Source organism: Myxine glutinosa, chromosome 11 (genome assembly GCF_964187855.1).
Source record: "Myxine glutinosa chromosome 11, kmMyxGlut1.1, whole genome shotgun sequence".
Taxonomy (NCBI): domain Eukaryota; kingdom Metazoa; phylum Chordata; class Myxini; order Myxiniformes; family Myxinidae; genus Myxine; species Myxine glutinosa.
The window spans coordinates 126344772-126364550 of record NC_136271.1 but is presented as its reverse complement, the minus strand read 5'-3'; the positions used below and the strand labels follow the sequence as shown (position 1 = coordinate 126364550).

General features: G+C 49.5%; 1 protein-coding gene across 1 annotated transcript in view; it reads left to right on the top strand.

Annotated features, from left to right (window-relative positions):
• Positions 1-1614: 1614 nt before the first annotated feature.
• The window catches only part of LOC137436886 (plexin-A1), a 427871-nt gene continuing 409706 nt past the window's right edge, over positions 1615-19779 (top strand). The window contains 3 exon segments of the mRNA XM_068131094.2: positions 1615-1777; positions 1849-2045; positions 2993-4242. Coding sequence (XP_067987195.2) covers positions 3043-4242 — 1200 coding nt within the window. The 5' untranslated portion in view covers positions 1615-1777; positions 1849-2045; positions 2993-3042.

Sequence of the window (19779 nt, the reverse complement as noted above, 5' to 3'; positions counted from 1 at the left end):
CGGACGGGCTTTGCATTTTGAGATGCTTTCTGGTTATTCTCAAGATCGTTTTACATTTTCTGTATTCATTACAGTCCCTTGTCCCCAGGTTTCGAACAGATCTGTGCTATTCTCCGCTGATGGGTTTATCAATTCCATATTCCATCTTTGATTTGCCGTCTAACCCTGTGGCACCAACGGGAGAGCTCGCAGGTGTATATGGCGCAGTTACCTTTGAGCTGCATCGCCTGGGTTCGATTCCCGATCCAACTATAAAATGCCACTCCCGCCTTTTTGACATCAAATCGGTTGTTAAAAAGAATCGATATTACTCAGCCAGATGGTAAATGGTCGATGGCAAAGCTGAACACTAGATAAACATTATTTCAGTGTTTTGGGGGACAACAATGGATTAGTAACATGTTACATTGATTGCACCAAGACATGTACAAGGATTTATTTAATAATGACGACCTTTAACTCCATTACACCTGTCCGTGATTCTCCTTTAAGGTGAATTTGTAAGGAATTGAGTATGGACGTTGTTTCGTTTTAAGTTGTTCTTTGAAGACGTGACGACGGTTAATGGAGACGTGTGTATTGGTGCTACCTGCTATGCATACACCTGCTTGCAGAACCGGACCGACTGCTGGCGATCACGCTGCACACAGTGATGCAGTCGATGCTCGGTTTGCCCCATACTAGACCTAGTTAGTCAGTACTACTAGTTATAGTTACTAATCGAAACAGTTTACCATAATCTGAAACTTGCTAAACTGCTGGGCCAGGAAAGGCCACGATCGCTCGGAGGGAAATGGCAAACCATCTAGTGCAGTCCTTGCCATATGAGGATGCTTGTGCTTGGAGAGGGTATGCACTCGAACAACAACAACAATTTGGGCAAGGTGTGATCTGAATACCTATATCCTTAACATGGAACTACTATCTATATAAAGTGTAGACTGCCATTCATTTACGGTGGTGACGTCACCCGAAGTGTCATCGAGCTTCATTGGTCGCAGACTACCGATACCTGTACTGCTCGAGCGACGACGTGATTGGTTGAGTGCAGATTCGAACCTTTAAGTTTAAGGGAGCGAGCGCTTTGCGATTGCCGCCGCGTACAACAGCGAAGGCGGTCCGGGACCGAGTGTGTCTCGCACGGCGGATCCGCGTAAAGAGCGCACGTGTACGTGTACGTGTTCGTGAGTGCGACGCGCAGACACGGTGAGTGTGAACGCGCGGTCCATCTGACGGCTTGTCCGGTCTTGTTAGTGCCGATACGCACCGGGCTCTCGGCACCCCCACCGCTGCTACTGCTAGCTCCTCTAAACCGGCTCGGCGAAATCCCACGGGCGGTCACCCATCAAGCCGGTGGCCTGCCGTGTGCCTCCACGTGCCCCACGTACCGTGCCTCGGCGCGACGTGCCCCACACCATGCCCCGCCCCTACCCGCGGCGTGCCTCCCCGCGTCCCCCTCCTCAATTCGTGCTCGTCGTGCGCTTTCTGCGTGCGTGGCATTGGATCGTAGGGCGAACGAGCCGCGCGTAAAGCAGGGAGGAAGATGGGGGGAGAGGCGGGAGGATGGGGTGCAGGGGAAGGAGACAGGAGAAGGGAGAGGCAGGAGCGATAAGCAGAGACGTGTAGAGAGTGGGGGAGCAGCGCGCAGGCGCCGCGACCGCCCGCCTGGGAGGGGAGGGTGAGCCTCGGAAAGCAAAGCATAAGAAGTGTGTGCGAGGAGCACGCAAGGAGAGCTGGAGCCTGAACACGCACAACGGGGCAACTGCGGGATTACGTAGTGAGTGTGAGTGTTTGTGTGTCCTTGACGGGTTGTCATCATCACATTAATGGTTTGCATCTACCGTTTAGACCCTTGTACAACACCTTCACGTCACGAGGGGAAACTTAGAAGCGCAAGAGAAGGTTGCACCTGCTGGGAGAAGGATCGACGGGACCGTTGATCTGTCGAACCGGGTGCATGGACTGGTACTGAGACGACACAGGTGTCCCTGTTGGAAGCGCGCGGGGCAGGCATCGAGACCCGCAAAAGGGGCACGCGCTACTAGGTACGTACTGAGGTCGTGCTGCAAGTACGTGCAAAGGGGGCTCGTGCAGGTTGCTGTGAGTACGTGGAGGAGACCTTGGCGTTAGGATTGTTTGCAGCATGGGCTTTCACATAAACTCCCTACTGAGATATGGTGCATGCAGAGGACTGCCAACGAGAGAGAGAGAGAGAGAGAGAGAGAGAGAGAGAGAGAGAGAGAGAGAGAGAGAGAGAGAGAGAGAGAGAGAGAGAGAGAGAGAGAGAGAGAGAGAGAGAGAGAGACAGAGACACACAGACAGACAGAGACACACAGACAGACAGAGACACACAGACAGACAGAGACACACAGACAGACAGAGACACACAGACAGACAGAGACACACAGACAGACAGAGACACACAGACAGACAGAGACACACAGACAGACAGAGACACACAGACAGACAGAGACACACAGACAGACAGACACAGAGACAGACAGAGACAGACAGACCTAGAGACAGACACAGAGAGAGGGAAAGAAAGAAAAGTATAATTATATATTAAAAAGGAGGAGAAAGATTGATTTGTGGCAGGGCCTCCACCTTAGTACCCAAGCTGTGATCCGCAAGGTGGTGTTAATTTGCCCGGACTGTGCCAGGTTCCACAGCAGTGATGTGTGTGTAGCACATGCACGTTCCGACAGTCCTGGGTGGTTCTCACCTGGTGCTGTGTTCCCGACTCATTATCGGTGGGACGTTGAACATGCGTGGGCACGCCTGAGGTCTTAGAAGGAACCCAGTGAGGAATTGGGAGTGTGGTGCGGGGGATCCACATATATCCACATCCATACTTCTCATTACAACTTAACACGAAGCACATGTACCGTACACAGGCATCCATTTTGGCACACAAGCCACGAGGATGTATCATATCGGTATTGCTTTTTCATTGCATGCAAACACCAATGCCATTCATTGTTGCGTGCAGGTGTCGCCCCTGGGTTGCCCCTTGGTCGCGGTGGCTCCCTCAGACGAGCGATGGCCACGGAAGGGTCATCCCGCAGTCACATCGAGCCACGGTCACTCCCGCATCGCTTCCTCGTCTCTACTATATTCTTGCTCTTCCTCACGGCGTCGATGCCCACGGACTGTGTGTGGTCAGGTCCTCTGGCCCGTTTCATCACCAGAAACAAAGACTGGCCCTTCAACCATTTGTTAGTGGATGAGACTTCTGGAACGGTGTATGTGGGTGGCATGAATAGGATATACCAGCTGTCCGCGAATTTGAGTGAATTGCACGTGCACGAGACTGGTCCTGCACTGGACAACAGCGAATGTTATCCTCCGCACGTGGTGCAGCAGTGCGGAGAGACCCTGTCTGCCACCGATAACATCAACAAGCTGCTTCTCGTGGAGAAACGCGGACGGCGCCTACTTGCATGTGGCTCCTTGTACCAGGGCGTGTGCAAGCTATTAACCCTCGAAAATCTGTTCAAACAAGGAGAGCCGAACCACCGCTCGGAACACTACCTTTCGAGCGTGAGCGAAACTGGAACTACGGCGGGTTTCATCGTACCGGGTCGTACCCAGCACGAGGACGACATATTGTACGTGGGGACACCCGTGGGAGGCAAGGTGGACTATTTTCCAACGGTATCCAGTCGATGGCTCCGACGTGACTCCGAGAGCACCGATATGTTCACCTTCATCTACCACAATGAGTTCGAGTCGTCCAAAATGAACATTCCTTCGGACACGCTGTCCATGTTCCCCTCGTTTGATATTTACTACGTGTATGCGTTCGCAAGTGGTGGTTTCGCTTACTTTCTCACAGTGCACCCTGAATCACGTCCAAACTCGCCAGGAGAGGACTTCTTCACTTCGAAGATTGTGCGCCTGTGCTTGAGAGACGAGAATTTTTACTCGTATGTGGAGCTGCCCCTCGGTTGTGGCAAAGACGGGTCCAACTATTTGCTCCTGCAGGCGGCACACGTTGCCAAAGCTGGGCAACGGCTCGCTCGCTCTCTGCACGTGGATCCCGATGATGATGTCCTGTACACCATCTTCTCCAAAGACCAGAAGAACCGCTTGCGCCCACCCAGAAAAACCCTCCTGTGCGTGTTCTCGTTGCGTGCGATAAACGAGCAGATGAAGTCCAGAATCAAGGCTTGTTATCGAGGCGATGGGAGCCTGGACCTAACTTGGCACAACAACCGGCACATGCCATGCATCCCCGCGGTGAGTCAACCCCCTGAATGCTCTTCTTCAGTGCCGTTCACTGTGTATGGCATCTGTTGAATATAGACTGATGCAAACCCTCTGTTCTGATGGGCATTACTACTGTATAAGGTGTATGCACCTGGGAACGGATTACGTGGCTGCACTGGGTTCGAGCTCGGTGGCTTATAGGGGTCACACGCTGTGCCTACGGCTCAATCAATATTGTATATCTGAGAATGAGTGATTGATGTTAAACGACCTAAAATATGTTGGGCACAACTCCATCCTCTTATGTAGACCTGTTACGTGCTTTTCATAAAAAAGGGAAAGAATTAGAACACCCATACACCTTTGTAAGTATCACATGAACGATTCTTCCAAAAATCAATTGCGTACCCACCAAATCACATTATGAAAAAATGACTGTTGTATGTCTTAAGGTGAGAAAGTCAGAACATGTTCCACAAATTATTTATTACCTGTTGTCTGGTGAAAAATTGGCTCGAGCTGTCTGAAGCTATCTAAAGACCTTTGACCGCACTGACCTCTAAGCTGTCTCGCCTGGGTCTCATGTCATCAGCTATAAACTGCCATCCTGGTGTCTCACAGGCAGGGCGAGACATCAATGTGCCCCTGGTTGTACCGTCTGCCAGTATTGGTTCCAGTACTTTAAAGATCCCAGAGTAGGCGAGTTGTGGTCGGCACAAAAGACCAAATTTTAGGTTGCTGCATGGACTGCAGGTAGCAAATAGTTTGTTCTTTTTGAAGGCTCCTTGACACCAGCTTGCACCGCTTGCTATCTTTGAGTGTGGTTGCTGTGTGGGCAGCTGCTTCTGTACTTTAGACAAATTGACATGGTGATTCGCAATTTGAATGTGAACGGCACTCTACAGATTGGAACGGTAACCATCATTCATTGTGTGATGGTGGAGGTGTCGGATCCATATACTTTTTTGTGTGCACGTGATATATAACGAGTAACGAGTGGCAAGCTTGTGTGCCCACTGAAGGAGCATGTCCTGATACTGGGCTGCGTTGATGGACGCAAAGCGAGCAGGTTTGGGAACTGAGCACATACCGTTAATGCACATTAAGAGAGAATTCGGCCAAGATCAATGACGTGCTGAGCAGCCCACAGGTCAGGCTTGATGACCACACTCCATATCCACGTACATTCTGGAATGGGTGGGTACCTCACTTTTGTTGTGTGAAGATGCCTCAGTATTTTGTGGTTGTTTTTACCGAGCACTGGTGTTTTTTTGCTGGAAAATCTGGCAGAACAAGGTCCTCTTTTCTGTTGCTGATAATCCTTGTGCTGGACAACATTGACACCTGCATGCTGTTCCTGTATCCAGTTCCAGAATAATGTCTTGCTTGGAGCTAAGACGTGTTGTAATCAAAAATTCAAACTAAATTCGAAAAGTCCTCGTCATCGACTATCGGTTTTACCGGGAATGAAAAGTGTAGTTAGGGCAATAATTCCAGCTCTCGGCATACTATACACCTGTTATCAACATGTCACTTTCATGTAGTCTTCATGTGCAAACCACAATACAATATTGTATATAATTCCACGGAATATTCTATATCTAGGGAATATGACGGAGTCGGTCCATTCGGTTTCCTATCTCCTCTCTCTCTGTCCCTCTCCCTCTCCCTCTCCCTCTCCCTCTCTCTCCCTCTCTCTCCCTCTCTCTCCCTCTCTCTCCCTCTCTCTCCCCCTCTCTCTCCCCTCTCTCTCCCTCTCTCTCCCTCTCTCTCCCTCTCTCTCCCTCTCTCTCCTCCTCATGCATCGTCACCAAACCTCCTTGGTGTAATTAATGATGTCTTACAATCACAATATCCTAATTTACTTACTTATGTCGTAAAAAAAAAAAAACTTTTGTCATAAGCGTAGATGGATGACGTCATGACATTCCAGTGGGTGGCGCCCTTCAGTCACATGATTGCTGTTATTATTGTTGTCCACATGTATTCTGTTCACTGTGGGATTGTTATTGTTGTTGTTGTTATATTGCCCTCCTGTCGTATCAAATACCATCCCAGCTCATCACCCATCCTTGGTGGGTATATCCGCTCATATGTTACATAATGAGCCTACAACTTCATCATAATAGGTTTAAAATTGAGAGGTAATCTACCAAGAACACTCCAGAGGTGGAAATGGATGAAGATCTTCAATAACAGAGTCACCAGTAGATAAGGGACGGCCGGTCGAGGGTGTCCGTAGAAGGCAGTAGCCTGTAAGTGGAAGTAGCTGACTTCCATGTGGTTTGGATATTGCTCCTGAGACTAATGTGACTGCCTGATGGGATTCCTGAGGCCTTGTTTGGAAACATTGTTGCTACAACAATTAAATACTCCTTGTCTTTTGATATTGTCAATAAATGCTACTACTAAATCATAATACCCTTCACCTGGCTACAAGCTTACTTTCTAGAATCCCCTCCAAAAAACCAGGCCCATGTACAAAATCCTCTCTACAAATGTGTGATAAGTTTTAATAATCAACTGCAATGTTGTTTTTCCCATCAGACTCGGTTTTCCTATTTTCCTGGCTAACCCAGTTTCACAGCTTAATGTCGTTGGGCTAAACGTGGGTTTTCTGTGTATGAACGCTCTCCGGGGGGATTAAGCATCGACCAGCGAATTAATGTAGCTGCACCAGTTTCCATAATGCCACTCTTAATCTGGGGGATGTACATATTTGTCCGCCTTTGTCACCATTAGGGTGCTACAGCAGACCGCATCTAGAGAGCCAGGAGATGGGAATGTGGAACATGGCCAGAGCAGCAGCGCACGTCTTCCCACCCCCTTTTGAAATGTACAGCGGAATATCGAAGAAGCCAGAGCATTACGAGGGAAGTGGTGACTTGGAAACACCTAAAAAAATGGCCAAATTTGTATCTATCAGCTAGAGATCTCTCAGTTGGTTGATTCTCGAGTCATGTGTCCACCAGCTCTTCTGCGAGCGTGAGTTACTGGAGGAATATACAGGAGCATGAAGTAATGCAGGTTTTACTGCGCACTCAAAATATTGTTGCTATTTTTATGCCTTTTAACCTGCTGGCAGGGTTCTTATTTATTTCCAGATTATGTTTTGAAGGAGCTGTCGTAGGGCCCCTTCACTGGCATCTTCTTCCCCATCTTTCCCCTATCGCCTTAGTTTCTTAGATGTGATCCCTCCCTCTCGAGGCGTGGTTTTGGCCTTGCTTCTGCCTGGCAGCTTCACCCCTATGCAGTGATTATTTTCATGATGCATCGATTTATCTTTGTGATGCATTGTGGCTGAGCACGAGGAACCGTGCACACAATCACAAACTCCTCTCTCTCTCTCTCTCTCTCTCTACCTTACTCTGTGCGCTTCCGTATGTGGTCCTATTGTCAGGGACACAGGTTCCTATGATCTGGGTTGAAGGGTAGAGATGATTGGGGTCCCCCCATCCCCTCCTATGATCGGGGTCCCCCGGCCTTCCCATGCCCCCCCTCCCCCCAAGCCCTCTCCCTCCCACAGATCTTCCGTTGTCCCTGTTCTCTGCTGTTGTACTAGTGTGCTTCCCTCTCTCTTCCCATCTTGTCTCCCGCTCCCTTTATTGTATGTTTTGTGTGTCCATTTGTGTTTTTTTTTGTGATTGATGTTAGCTCTGACATGAGCCTCGATCTTGTATACAAAAAAGGGGGTATCGTTACTACAATCGCAGAACTGAGAAGGATATGACATGATGAAGGCTCAGACGACCATATTTTCTCTTGGATTCCATCATCACAACAATGATCTTTCATTATTTTTTCCATTTATTCATTCATTGTCATTTCACGGAGGCTCTCCAGCTCGGAGTACCACTGCCCTAGAGGTGGAATTTGCAGCGGTTCGATGAAGTGATGCCTTTTGCATTATGCACATAATAAGCAAATATATAACTCACAAAGGACTTGGTGAACTGAAAGCTCATGCATAGAATGTGTCCAGGAATTCATGCCTCACACACAATAAGACACATAATGGAAAACTGCGCCGTCCTTGCTACACGGAGGTAAGCACACAACATTTTAGATGTGACGGATCTCCAGGTCGCTCCCTGGAGATCAATCGGATATCTCCATGCGACAGGTATGTTCAAGCACAACTGACCGGGGCTAATCAACAACAACAACAACTGTGTATTTGGTGCACACTTGATTACAGCAGAACTTGTTCATTGCTGTGGACATGTTAATGGAGCTGACCACCAGCCACATGATTCTGGTGAGATGCTGACTTGAATACTCGTTAATGTACAGGAAAGAAAAGCGGAGGATGACATTCGTATGCTTGGGGAAACGTCAGGAAGAAAAAGAAAATCCTCTCCACCAAGGAAGCCATGACAAAGTAAAACTAGAACGACACTCTTCGACGTCACAGCGTCGACCAATATGCCTCCGCCCACATTATTACATCATTATATTACTTGTACCAAGTTTCATTTAAATCCATTCAGCTGTTCTCAAGTTATCACATGTTTACCTGACATGACCTCTGAGCTTTGACCTCTTGACCCCAAAATTTAATTGGTTCATGTTTACATCATTATGCATACCTGTACCAAGTTTTCATTTATATCCCTTTGGCTGTTCACAAGTTGTCACATTTTCACCTGACTCTCTGACCTGTGGCCTTTGACCTTGTGACCCCAAAATCGAATCAGGTAATCTTTACATCATTATACATATCTGTACCAAGTTTGAAATCGATAATTTCAGCCATTCTCAAGGTATAGACCTATTAGACTTTGACATTTAACCTCTTGACCCCAACTAATCTTTACATCATTATACATACCTGTACCAAGTTTGAAATCGATAATTTCAGCCATTCTTAGGTTATAGACCTATTACAGACTTTGACATTTAACCTCTTGACCCCAACTAATCTTTACATCATTATACATACCTGTACCAAGTTTGAAATCGATAATTTCAGCCATTCTTAGGTTATAGACCTATTACAGACTTTGACATTTAACCTCTTGACCCCAACTAATCTTTACATCATTACACATAAGTTTGAAATCGATAATTTCAACCATTCTCAAGTTATAGACCTATTACAGACTTTGACATTTAACCTCTTGACCCCAACTAATCTTTACATTGTGGCGGGCAGAAGGGGCAATAATTCCGCGCACCAGTGGGTGGCGCGAGCGTCCAGGCGGGGAACGAAAGCACATGCCCCGCCTTTCGACCGAACGGCCACGCCCGGGTACTAGGCGTGGCCTCGGGACATATATGCGGGCTCTAAGCTCGAGCCCGCCCAGTGCTGAAGTGCGAGCTCTTAATAAAGACTCTTTGTATGTACCAACGCGTTGTGGCCTACCTCTCTGGCAATCGAGTCGTGTGTGCACAGCACCACACTGGTGACCCCGATTGGTTCAGCCGTTGCTGACCACCGAACGCGCCATGGCTACCAACGCCGTCGCAGTCAAACTCCCGGAGTTCTGGGAAGCGCAAGCCGACGTTTGGTTTTTGCAAGCCGAAGCTCAATTCCAACTCCGAGGCATAACGGCGGACGAGACCCGGTACTACCACGTGGTCGCTGCCCTTGGGACCGGCACTACCGCCCGAGTCGTGTCCATCCTTCGGCGCCCACCGGGCGACAACAAGTACGAGGCGCTCAAACGTCTCCTCATCGCCACATTCGGGCTCACGGAGATCGAACAGGCCGACCGCCTCCTGGACCTTCCCGCCCTCGGCGACACACGACCATCCGTCTGGATGGATTCCATGCTGTCCCTGCTTGGAGACCAGCCCCCGGATTTCTTATTCCGGGCGCTTTTTCTACGCCAGCTACCTGCACAGGTATGCCTCGCGCTGGCCGGTTCCAAAATAAAGGAACCCCACGCCCTGACCGTAGAGGCCGACAAGTATTTCGCGGCCTGCGACACGCGGTCGGTGTACGGTGCTGCCGTAGTGGATCCCGGTGTGGAGGCTCCAACGCCCTCGGCTTCCCTCGTGGCCGCTGCTACGCCCCGTCCACTACCGCCGCCGCCACCACCCCCGCCGCCGGCATGGCCGCCACGGGCGTTACCGCCGCAAACCTGGTGCTACTACCATGCCAGGTTCGGCCGCCAGGCTAAAACGTGTCGCCCGCAGTGCTCTTTTGACGGTTCGGGAAACGACCGGCGCTCACTTGCGGCCATGAGCGTCGGCCATTCCGGCAGCCTCCTTTTCATCACGGACACCTTGTCCGGGCGCCGTTTCCTTGGCGACACAGGAGCGCAGGTAAGCGTCCTCCCTGCCTCCGCGTCCGCCAAGCAAACCGCTGGCCGGGGCCCCGCTTTGCTTGCCGCCAACGGTACACCCATCCGCACATTCGGGAAGCGTTGCCTCTCACTGCGGTTCGGAGGGCAGCGCTTTCAATGGTCGTTCGTGACCGCCAGTGTGCCAATGGCCCTGCTGGGGCGGACTTCCTCTGTGCGAATGGGCTGTTGGTCGACGTGAAGCGCAGACGGTTCGTCCAGGCCGAAACCTTCAGCTCACTCACTTGTTCGCTGAGCGGCTCGTTGAGCGGCTCGTTGAGCGGCTCACTGAGCGGCTCACTGAGCGACTCACCGAGCGGCTTGCCAAGCGGCTTGCTGGAAGGGTCCGTCCCGGCGAGTTTAGTTTGCATGCTTCCGGCAGCGGACATCTTTACCCGCCTCCTAGCCAGTTTCCCGCCCTCACACGGCCCACCTTCTCAGCGGTGGCCGTTAAACATGGGGTGGAGCACCATATACCCACGGTCGGGCCGCCGGTCTATGCCCGGGCACGCCGACTCGAACCCACGAAGCTCGCCATGGCGAAAGCGGAGTTCGCCATGCTGGAGCGGCTGGGGATCGTACGGCGCTCCAACAGCGCTTGGGCTTCTCCTCTGCACATTGTGCCGAAGCCCGGGCGGGGGATGGCGGCCGTGCGGGGACTACCGCCGGCTCAATGATGCCACCACCCCCGACCGCTACCCGGTCCCGCATATCCAGGACTTTTCCGCCCGGTTGGCAAACACGACCGTGTTTTCCAAGGTGGACCTCATCTGGGGCTACCACCAGGTCCCCGTCCAACCAGACGATGTCCCGAAGACGGCCGTCATCACCCCTTTCGGCCTCTTCGAGTTCCTGAGAATGCCTATCGGGTTGAAGAATGCGGCCCAGGCATTCCAACGGCTTATGGACAGCGTCTTGCGCGACTTACCTTTCCTCTTTGTCTACCTGGACGACATCCGAGTCGCGAGCGCGTCCCGGGAGGAGCACCTGTTCCACCTCCGCACGCTTTTCGAATGCCTGGGCCAGCATGGCCTAATCATCAACCCCGCCAAGTGCCGTTTCGGCGTCGCCACCATCGACTTCGCCATCATCGACTTCTTGGGGGCACCGCATCACCAGGCAAGGGGCCGTCCCTTTACCGGCCAAGGTGGAGGTGGTCAGGGATTTCCTGCAACCCGCACGATAAAGGGGCTCCAGGAGTTCCTGGGCATGGTAAATTTTTACCACCGCTTCGTGCCCCACGTCGCCCAGCTCCTCCGCCCCCTGCACGAGGCCCTCCTGGGCAAGCCGGGCAAAGGTGACATCGCCTGGTCAGAGCCGATGGCCGCGGCGTTTGTGGGCGCAAAGCTGGCCCTGGCCGACGCCACCATGCTGGCGCACCCGGCGCCCGATGCGCCGAACGCCCTCACCACCGATGCGTCGGACTACGCGGTGGGCATGGTGCACAAGCAGTGGGTGCATGGTGCTTGGCAACCGCTGGCGTTTTTCAGCCGGCAGCTTCGCCCGCATGAACGCCGCTATAGCACCTTCGACCACGAGCTGCTCGGGCTCCACCTGGCGGTCCGACACTTCCGCCATCTGCTGGAGGGCCGCCCGTTCACGGCTTTCGTCGACCACAAGCCCCTTGTGTTCACGATGGCCAAGGTCACTGAGCCATGGTCGGCATGGCAGCAGCGTCACCTCTCTGCCGTGTCCGAGTATACGACGGACATCCTTCACGTGGCGGGTAAGGACAACCCGGTGGCGGATTGCCTTTCCCGGTCCGTCGCGCACGCGGTCCACCTCGGGATCGACTATGCCCGGATGGCGGAGGAGCAGACAGCCGACCCCGGCGTCCAGACCTTGCGGATTGCCGTCACGGGCCTCCGCGTCACCGAGGTGCCGTTCGACGCCGCGGGCGTGGCCCTCCTGTGCGACGTCTCCCTCGGCCGGCCTCGCCCCATCGTGCCCGCTGGCTGGCAGTGCCTAGTGTTCGACGCCATTCACGGCCTGTCCCACCCGGGCACGAAGGCCTCCCAGAAGCTCGTCGCGGCGAAGTTCGTCTGGCATGGCCTCAGGAAGGACATCCGCGACTGGGCCAGGATGTACCTCGCGTGCAAGCGCGCAAAGGTCCACCGCCACACCCAGGCCCCGTTGGCCCCGTTTGCGGTGCCCGAGCGTCGGTTCGACCACGTGCACGTCGACTTGGTGGGACCTCTGCCTCCCTCTCGGGAGTTCACCCACCTCCTCACCATGGTGGACCGCACCACACGGTGGCCGGAGGCTGTCCCATTGGCGGCGACGTCTGCAGCTGATGTGGCGCAAGCCTTCATCGCCACTTGGGTTGCCCGGTTCGGTGCCCCCTCGGACATCTCGTCCGACCGCAGCCCCAGTTCACCTCGGAGCTCTGGGCCGCGGTGGCACAAGGGCTCGGCGTGAAACTACACCGCACCACGGCCTACCACCCCCAGGCCAATGGCCTGTGCGAGCGCTTTCATCGCTCAATGAAGGCCGCGCTCCGGGCCAGCCTCAGCGATGGCGGCTGGGCCGACAGACTCCTCTGGGTCCTGCTGGGCCTCAGGATGGCGCCCAAGGACGACCTGCGCCCGTCCTCGGCGGAGCTGGTCTTCGGGCAACCACTGCGGGTACCGGGTGAATTGATGCCCGACTCCACAGCTCCTTGGTCCGCGGCGCAACAGCGCTCCGCCCTTCAGGAGACCGCCCGTAGGTTCACCCCGGTGCCGACGGCACACCACGGTTGCCCGTCTTCCCATGTCGCCCCGGAGCTTCGCACGGCGGAGTACGTCTTCGTCCGGCACGACGCCCACCGGGCACCGCTACGGCCCCCGTACGATGGGCCCTTCCGCGTGCTGGAGACCGGGGACAAATATTTCACCATCGACATCGGCGGTGCCCCGGATCGCATCTCCATGGACCGCCTCAAGCTGGCCCACCTCGATCTGGACCACCCCCCGCAAGCAGCTCTGCCTCCGCGTCGAGGCCGCCCCCCAGTGGTCGGACCCCCGGCACCCCCCAGCCCCGCCGTCCCACTACCCCCCAGCCCTGCACCCATCGCCAGGGGGCGTTTCGGCCGGGTCATCCGGCTTCCCCCCAAACTCACCCTTCAGGTGCGCGGGAATTCTGGGGGGGCGCGTGTGGCGGGCACAAGGGGCAATAATTCCGCACACCAGTGGGTGGCGTGAGCGTCCAGGCGGGGAACGAAAGCACATGCCCCGCCTTTCGACCGATCGACCACGCCCGGGTACTAGGCGTGGCCTCGGGACATATATGCGGGCTCTAAGCTCGAGCCCGCCCAGTGCTGAAGTGCGAGCTCTTAATAAAGACTCTTTGTATGTACCAACGCGTTGTGGCCTACCTCTCTGGCAATCGAGTCGTGTGTGCATAGCACCACAACATCATTATACATACCTGTACCAAGTTTGAAATCGATAATTTCAGCCATTCTCAAGTTATAGACCTATTACAGACTTTGACTTTGACATTTGACCCCAAAGTCTAATCAGTTAATCTTTACATCATTATACATATGCGTACCAAGTTTGAATTGGATCACTTCAGCCGTTCTCAAGTTATAGACCTATTACAGACTTTGACCTTTGACCGTTGACCTCTTGACCCCAAAATTTAATTAGTTCATGTTTACATCATTATACATACCTGCACCAAGTTTTAATTTATATCCCTTCAGCTGTTCACATGTTATCACATTTTTATATGACTCTCCTTTTACCTGACCCTCTGACCTTTGACCTCTTGACCCCAAAATTTAATTAGTTCATGTTTACATCATTATGCATACCTGTACCAAGTTTTAATTTATATCCCTTCAGATCTTCACAAGTTATCACATTTTTACCTGACTCTCCTTTTACCTGATTCTCTGACCTTTGACCTTTAACCTCTTGACCCCAACTTCTAATCAGTTAATCTTTACATCATTATACATACCTGCACCAAGTTTGAATTTGATTACTTCAGCCGTTCTCAAGTTATAGACCTATTATAGACTTTGACCTTTGACATTTGACCTCTTCACCCCAAAATCAGATCAGTTCATTTTTACCTCATTATTCATACCTGCACCATGTTTGACTAAGATCCCTTCAGCCGTTCTCAAGTTATCATGGTGATGAAAACATATCATGGACGGACGGGCAACCTGAAAACATAATGCCTCCGGTGACCTCGTCAGCGGAGGCATAAAAAAAGTCTTCCCCAGGTAAAACTTCGATTTTGTAATATCACAGAAACAGCTAGGTAATAGGATAACACAAACTGTGAAGCTGAAATGAATTTTACTATTTTTGTGTTTTGCAAGTCTCCTCCAAAGGGACAAGTGGTGGGCGTTTCTGAGGCCGAGGATCAAGCCTGGAGAGCTGGCCGTTTTTATGTAGCACATGCTAACTAGTTGATCTGGCTTTGTGAGTGCAGGTGGTTTTCCCAGTTACGTGAAAACCTCTTCAAAAGGGAAGAATACTTGATCGGATCTCTCCTGTCTAACTGTTATTGTTTTTTTTCGTGTGCTGTTCATGGTGTTGCAAATCCATTGCAATGTCTTCTTATCCATAGTTACTAACTCGGTACTGTTGTATCGATTTTGAGCTTGTATTTGTGAACGCCTTGGCAAGGCCGCATGCTTGTGAGACTTAGGCCTGCCACGTTGTCTTCATCCTTCCCTTTTCCTGTGTTTACTCTCGTCACACTTTTCCTCTAAGGATCGTCTTGTACTAATAACTTGACATATTGACGATAAATACCTGGAGAGGAACATGTGAAAATATTTTGTTGATGAAGTAACAATATGCAACTTTCAAAATGACATAATCCACCCCAGAATGCTTAGCGTGCATGTGCAGAACCGCCGAGTAACATGGTCCACCGGGGAGGCCGGTGGTATAATCATGTGTGCCAGAAAAGGATTGTAACAGGAAATAGCTCGCAAAGCTTGTAAAATAAGCTGAACATACTTGAAAACGTACCTGCAAGAAAGCAATGAGCCTCTGTACAACAAAACCGGATCCGCACAATGAGAAGGGGGTGTGCCTGTGTACAACAGATTTGGAATTGGAGAACTTGTTCAAAAGGTTGATACAGTTTTTTGCAACCCGTACTGCAAAAATTCCCGACGATGTGGGCCCGTGAAAGGCCCGAAGGTTCGTAGATCGGCATGTTCTAACCAAACCTTAGTGTTTCTTAACACCGATGCAAAACTCATATCTGGGGCCTGTCAATGCATAGGATAAGTTTACCATGATGATATTTACTATTAATCTTGTTTCGGAGGAGGTGAGGGAGTAGAAGTGGTATGGGCTGTGTTATAAATATATAATTTGTGTGGTTCCGGAGCCACAAGAGATATTGTACTAGATTTTTGCATCTACAGTATTTGTAAGATGAGAAGTGTGTGTGTGCATGCGTGCGTGCGTGCGCGTGTGTGTGTGCGCGTGTGTCTCCATGTGTGTCCGTGTCCACTGCCCCGCACGCTTGTACTAACAGGAAATGGTAGGAACTCGAATCCTCTCATCCACATATATTTCTCGCATTTCCTATATTTCCCCGAGTCCAATTTTCATCCAGGAACAGAACAATTCTGAAATTGCCACTCTTTCGTCTCGATGCTCAAAATTTTTCTTAAAAAGACAATTTCAATTACACATTCCACACGAGCAACGGCAGGTTAAAAGTGCCCAACGAGCCGAACTACAGAGTCACTGAGAACGCACACACAGCGCACGCGCCCAACACCTCGTTTAGCATTCATACGTCATTTTGAAATTTAATTGTTAACCTGTGGTCTAATTATAATGGGAAACATAAAAAACATTGAAAATTTGTTAGCGGAGGGAGGCAGGAAGGGTTATCCAGATCCCATAAAACTCACTCAGACCTGCCGAGCATCCTGTACTACTCGATATTGAACTCAGAACGTATTTGTTTCACTCGGATCTATCAATTGGAGCCTCTAATTCACTCAAACCTAGTTTGTTGGCCCTTATAGAGGTTTAATGTTTAAGAAGTTGTTTGTAAGTTCACTTACCATCCATGATAAAGGTGATCCAAAACATAATGCAAGTAACATAATTTCATCAGAATGATGTAATGTTAATGGATTCCTCAAGAGCTAATGTTATCAGTAATGGATGTAATGGATGTTTTTTTATTTATTGAAATAACCTTTCACAACATTGTGTGTAGACTGTCGGTCTTCGGTCGATCGTCGTAGGATGGTTGGTTCTGGATTTATTTCTTGTGAAATGGAATATACTTTTGATAACTGCCATCCTAGTTCAGTGGTGACAGTGGTGCTGCATCGTGGAGCATGCTTTTAGGTTGTGTGTCTCAATATTTGTGTACTTCTCAGAAAGAGCAGTGCATCTGGTAACCTGACTAAGTCCCAGTCCAAAAAAATAATTTAATATTCAACTTGGCATCCATGGGGAAGAGGAAATTCCTCCTTAGGAAATGCCCCACTGTGTGCGGTGAGAAAAGCGGCGCCAGTGTTGTGATGTCTCTAGCACCCAGAGTGCCCCAGGAAGTGACAGCATTTCCCCCAAGCTAAGCGACTGTGTTTGTCTCGTCTAACGGTGTTGTGTTGTATTGTGTCGTGTCCCAGTTTAACGTCCATCAGAGGATCGCCACGCTCGTCAATACGATGCCCTGCCTATGAAGCACCAGGGCGATGAGCTTATGGTCGGGCCCAGGACCCCATCATGATTTTGCCCCTGAAAGGCCAATATGTCATAGCTCTGCACTTCCCTGATCACCCTAGGCTATACCATTAAACCTTCATTAAGACAAATACTGTAGGAGAAAAATCTCTAAGTAAAATGGCACTCATCATATACCACTCTCTCTAATTTGAATTTCAATAAAAGGAATGCCAAAATAAGGGACAAAGTAGCTTGTCACATCTGAGCTGCTTAATTGAGCACATAAGCACTCTCCACCGAGGCAAACAGAGCGTATTCCCACCTGTATCCATTTGGCTTTCCATTCGGCTTTGCGTCAAACACAGCATTCTCCATATTGCTTTATCTTCGTTCCAGTGACACTATTTTTTTTACAACATGCAATCAAAGTTCGAGGAATATCTGAAACTCAAAGGCCAGAGGAGAATAGGTACTGACAGTGAGAAGCAGGAAGCTTAAGTAGATGTAAGGAGTAACAGAAGAGTGAAGATAGTCCAGGAAGTGTAGAAAATCCTAAAAGCAAGCATAGGGATTGTTGGCTAATGATTGAAAGGACACAGTTTGGAATTCCGGTCGGTCGCAGAGATCTGAGAAATAGGGGGGTTGAAGAAGGATTGTAGGTAAGCTGTGAAGCCCAATTTACATAGACAATTAAGGAATGAGTTGGACAATGAGCAGGTGTGTGTGTATTTGAAGATAGATTCTGCTTCACTTGCCAAAAGTGAAGCATTTTGAAGGACGAGCTTCACTCGATTGTAACTTACAATGGACGTGTTGCTTCTCCTTGAGAACTGGAGGATGAGATCAGGATGAAGCGGCATATAAGGATTTCCTTCAGCATTAAGGAACAGATTGCCCACTGGTTGCACTGCCCGCTATGTCAGAGTGTGGTTGCTCTCTGGGCAGCAACTTCTACACTATAAACAAATTTACCAAGTGGTTAACATGGTTCATGTGAATTGGCTTCTTTAGAAATGAGGGGCAACCACCAAGTCACTTTAGAAACACAAACTAGAAATACCATTGGTGATCATCAATGCCAGTTGCATACTGTGCGGTATAATGAATGGCCTGTTTACAATGAAGGTTAACATATAAACAGTCTGGTGGAGATGTTACCTTTTCCTGATTGTACTGTAAGCTCACTGAGGAGCTTGTTTTCTACATGCTTCACAATTAACTTGACAGAATTGCAATCATAGAGGATGTACATAGCGGATGCACATTGTGAATATCTCAAATCATTTCTCCGTCATTACCACTGAAGGTGGACGGAGATTGTTTTCACCTCTGTCTGTTTGTTACTTGCGAAAATCGAAGATTTTTCAAATATATTGCTTGGTCTTGTCCGTTAGTCTGTCTGTCTGTCTGTTTGTCTATCTGTCTCTCTGTATGACAATCACCTACAGGTTACAATTTTAAACCGATCTTTACGAAACTTCACCAAATGATAGAGGTGGTCATAAGGAAGAAGCCTATTAATTTTGGGGTCAAAAGATCAAAAGATCAACATAGGCTAAAGGTCACCAACTTTGTCAAATTTCTAAATTCCTCAATTTTCATCCGATTGACTTGGAATTTGAAGAGAACTTGCATATCTGGTCACTAAATTCAACCACCAATTATTTCTGAAGTCAACATAGGCCAAAAGGTCAACAACTTAAGTTGGCCTTTCTAAAATCCTCAATTTTCATTTGATTGACTTGAAATTTGAACAGGATTTGCATATCAGATTACCTGATTCAACCACCAAATATTTTTGAGGTTTAAATGTGAAAAGGTCAACATAGGCTAGGCCAAATTTCTAAAATTGTCAATTTTCATCTGTTTGAATTGAAATTTGAAGAGGATTTGCATATCAGATCACTGAATTCAACCACCAATTACTTTTGAGGTCAACTTAGGCCAAAAGGTCAACATAGGCCAAACATCAACAACTTATTTTAAGGATTTTGCACGTATCGTGTTATGTACGACATATTTATTTTTGTTTGTCTGTCTGTGAGCAGGATATCTCAAAAGGTTATGGACGGATTCAGACGAAACTTGGTGGAGAGATTGGTTATGTGTCAATGACAAATTGTTTCTATTTTGGTGAAGATCCGAATCTGGATACAATAAAAAAAAAAGAAGTGATTCTTCACCATTAAGAGATAGGGTCAAAAACAATATATAGCATGATATCTCAAAAAGTTATGGACGAATTATGACAAAACATGGTGGATTTGAGTTGGTCAGGTGACAATAATAAGCCGACTTGATTTTGTTTCAGATCCAGCCTATCAGTGAGATAGAAAGCATAAACTATTCAGCCAAGCGGAGATATGTGCTCTGCGGAGTACCGTTCCATTTTGTACCATGGTTTATTTTATTGTGACGAATACCACATACTGGTTGTTTCTTCCTCCAATCACTACTGTGGTTTCAATTCCCAAGGCTACTTGCTCTCGGCAATTCGCACATTTTGCCAAGTGTGGCATGTTTGCAAAACAACCCTCAATGTGATTTGAAGGAGTCTTCATCCTGCAGTGGAGGGATGTAGGCCCATATAAGTTAGGGTTTAGGTTATAATACCACAGCGACCTCCGCTG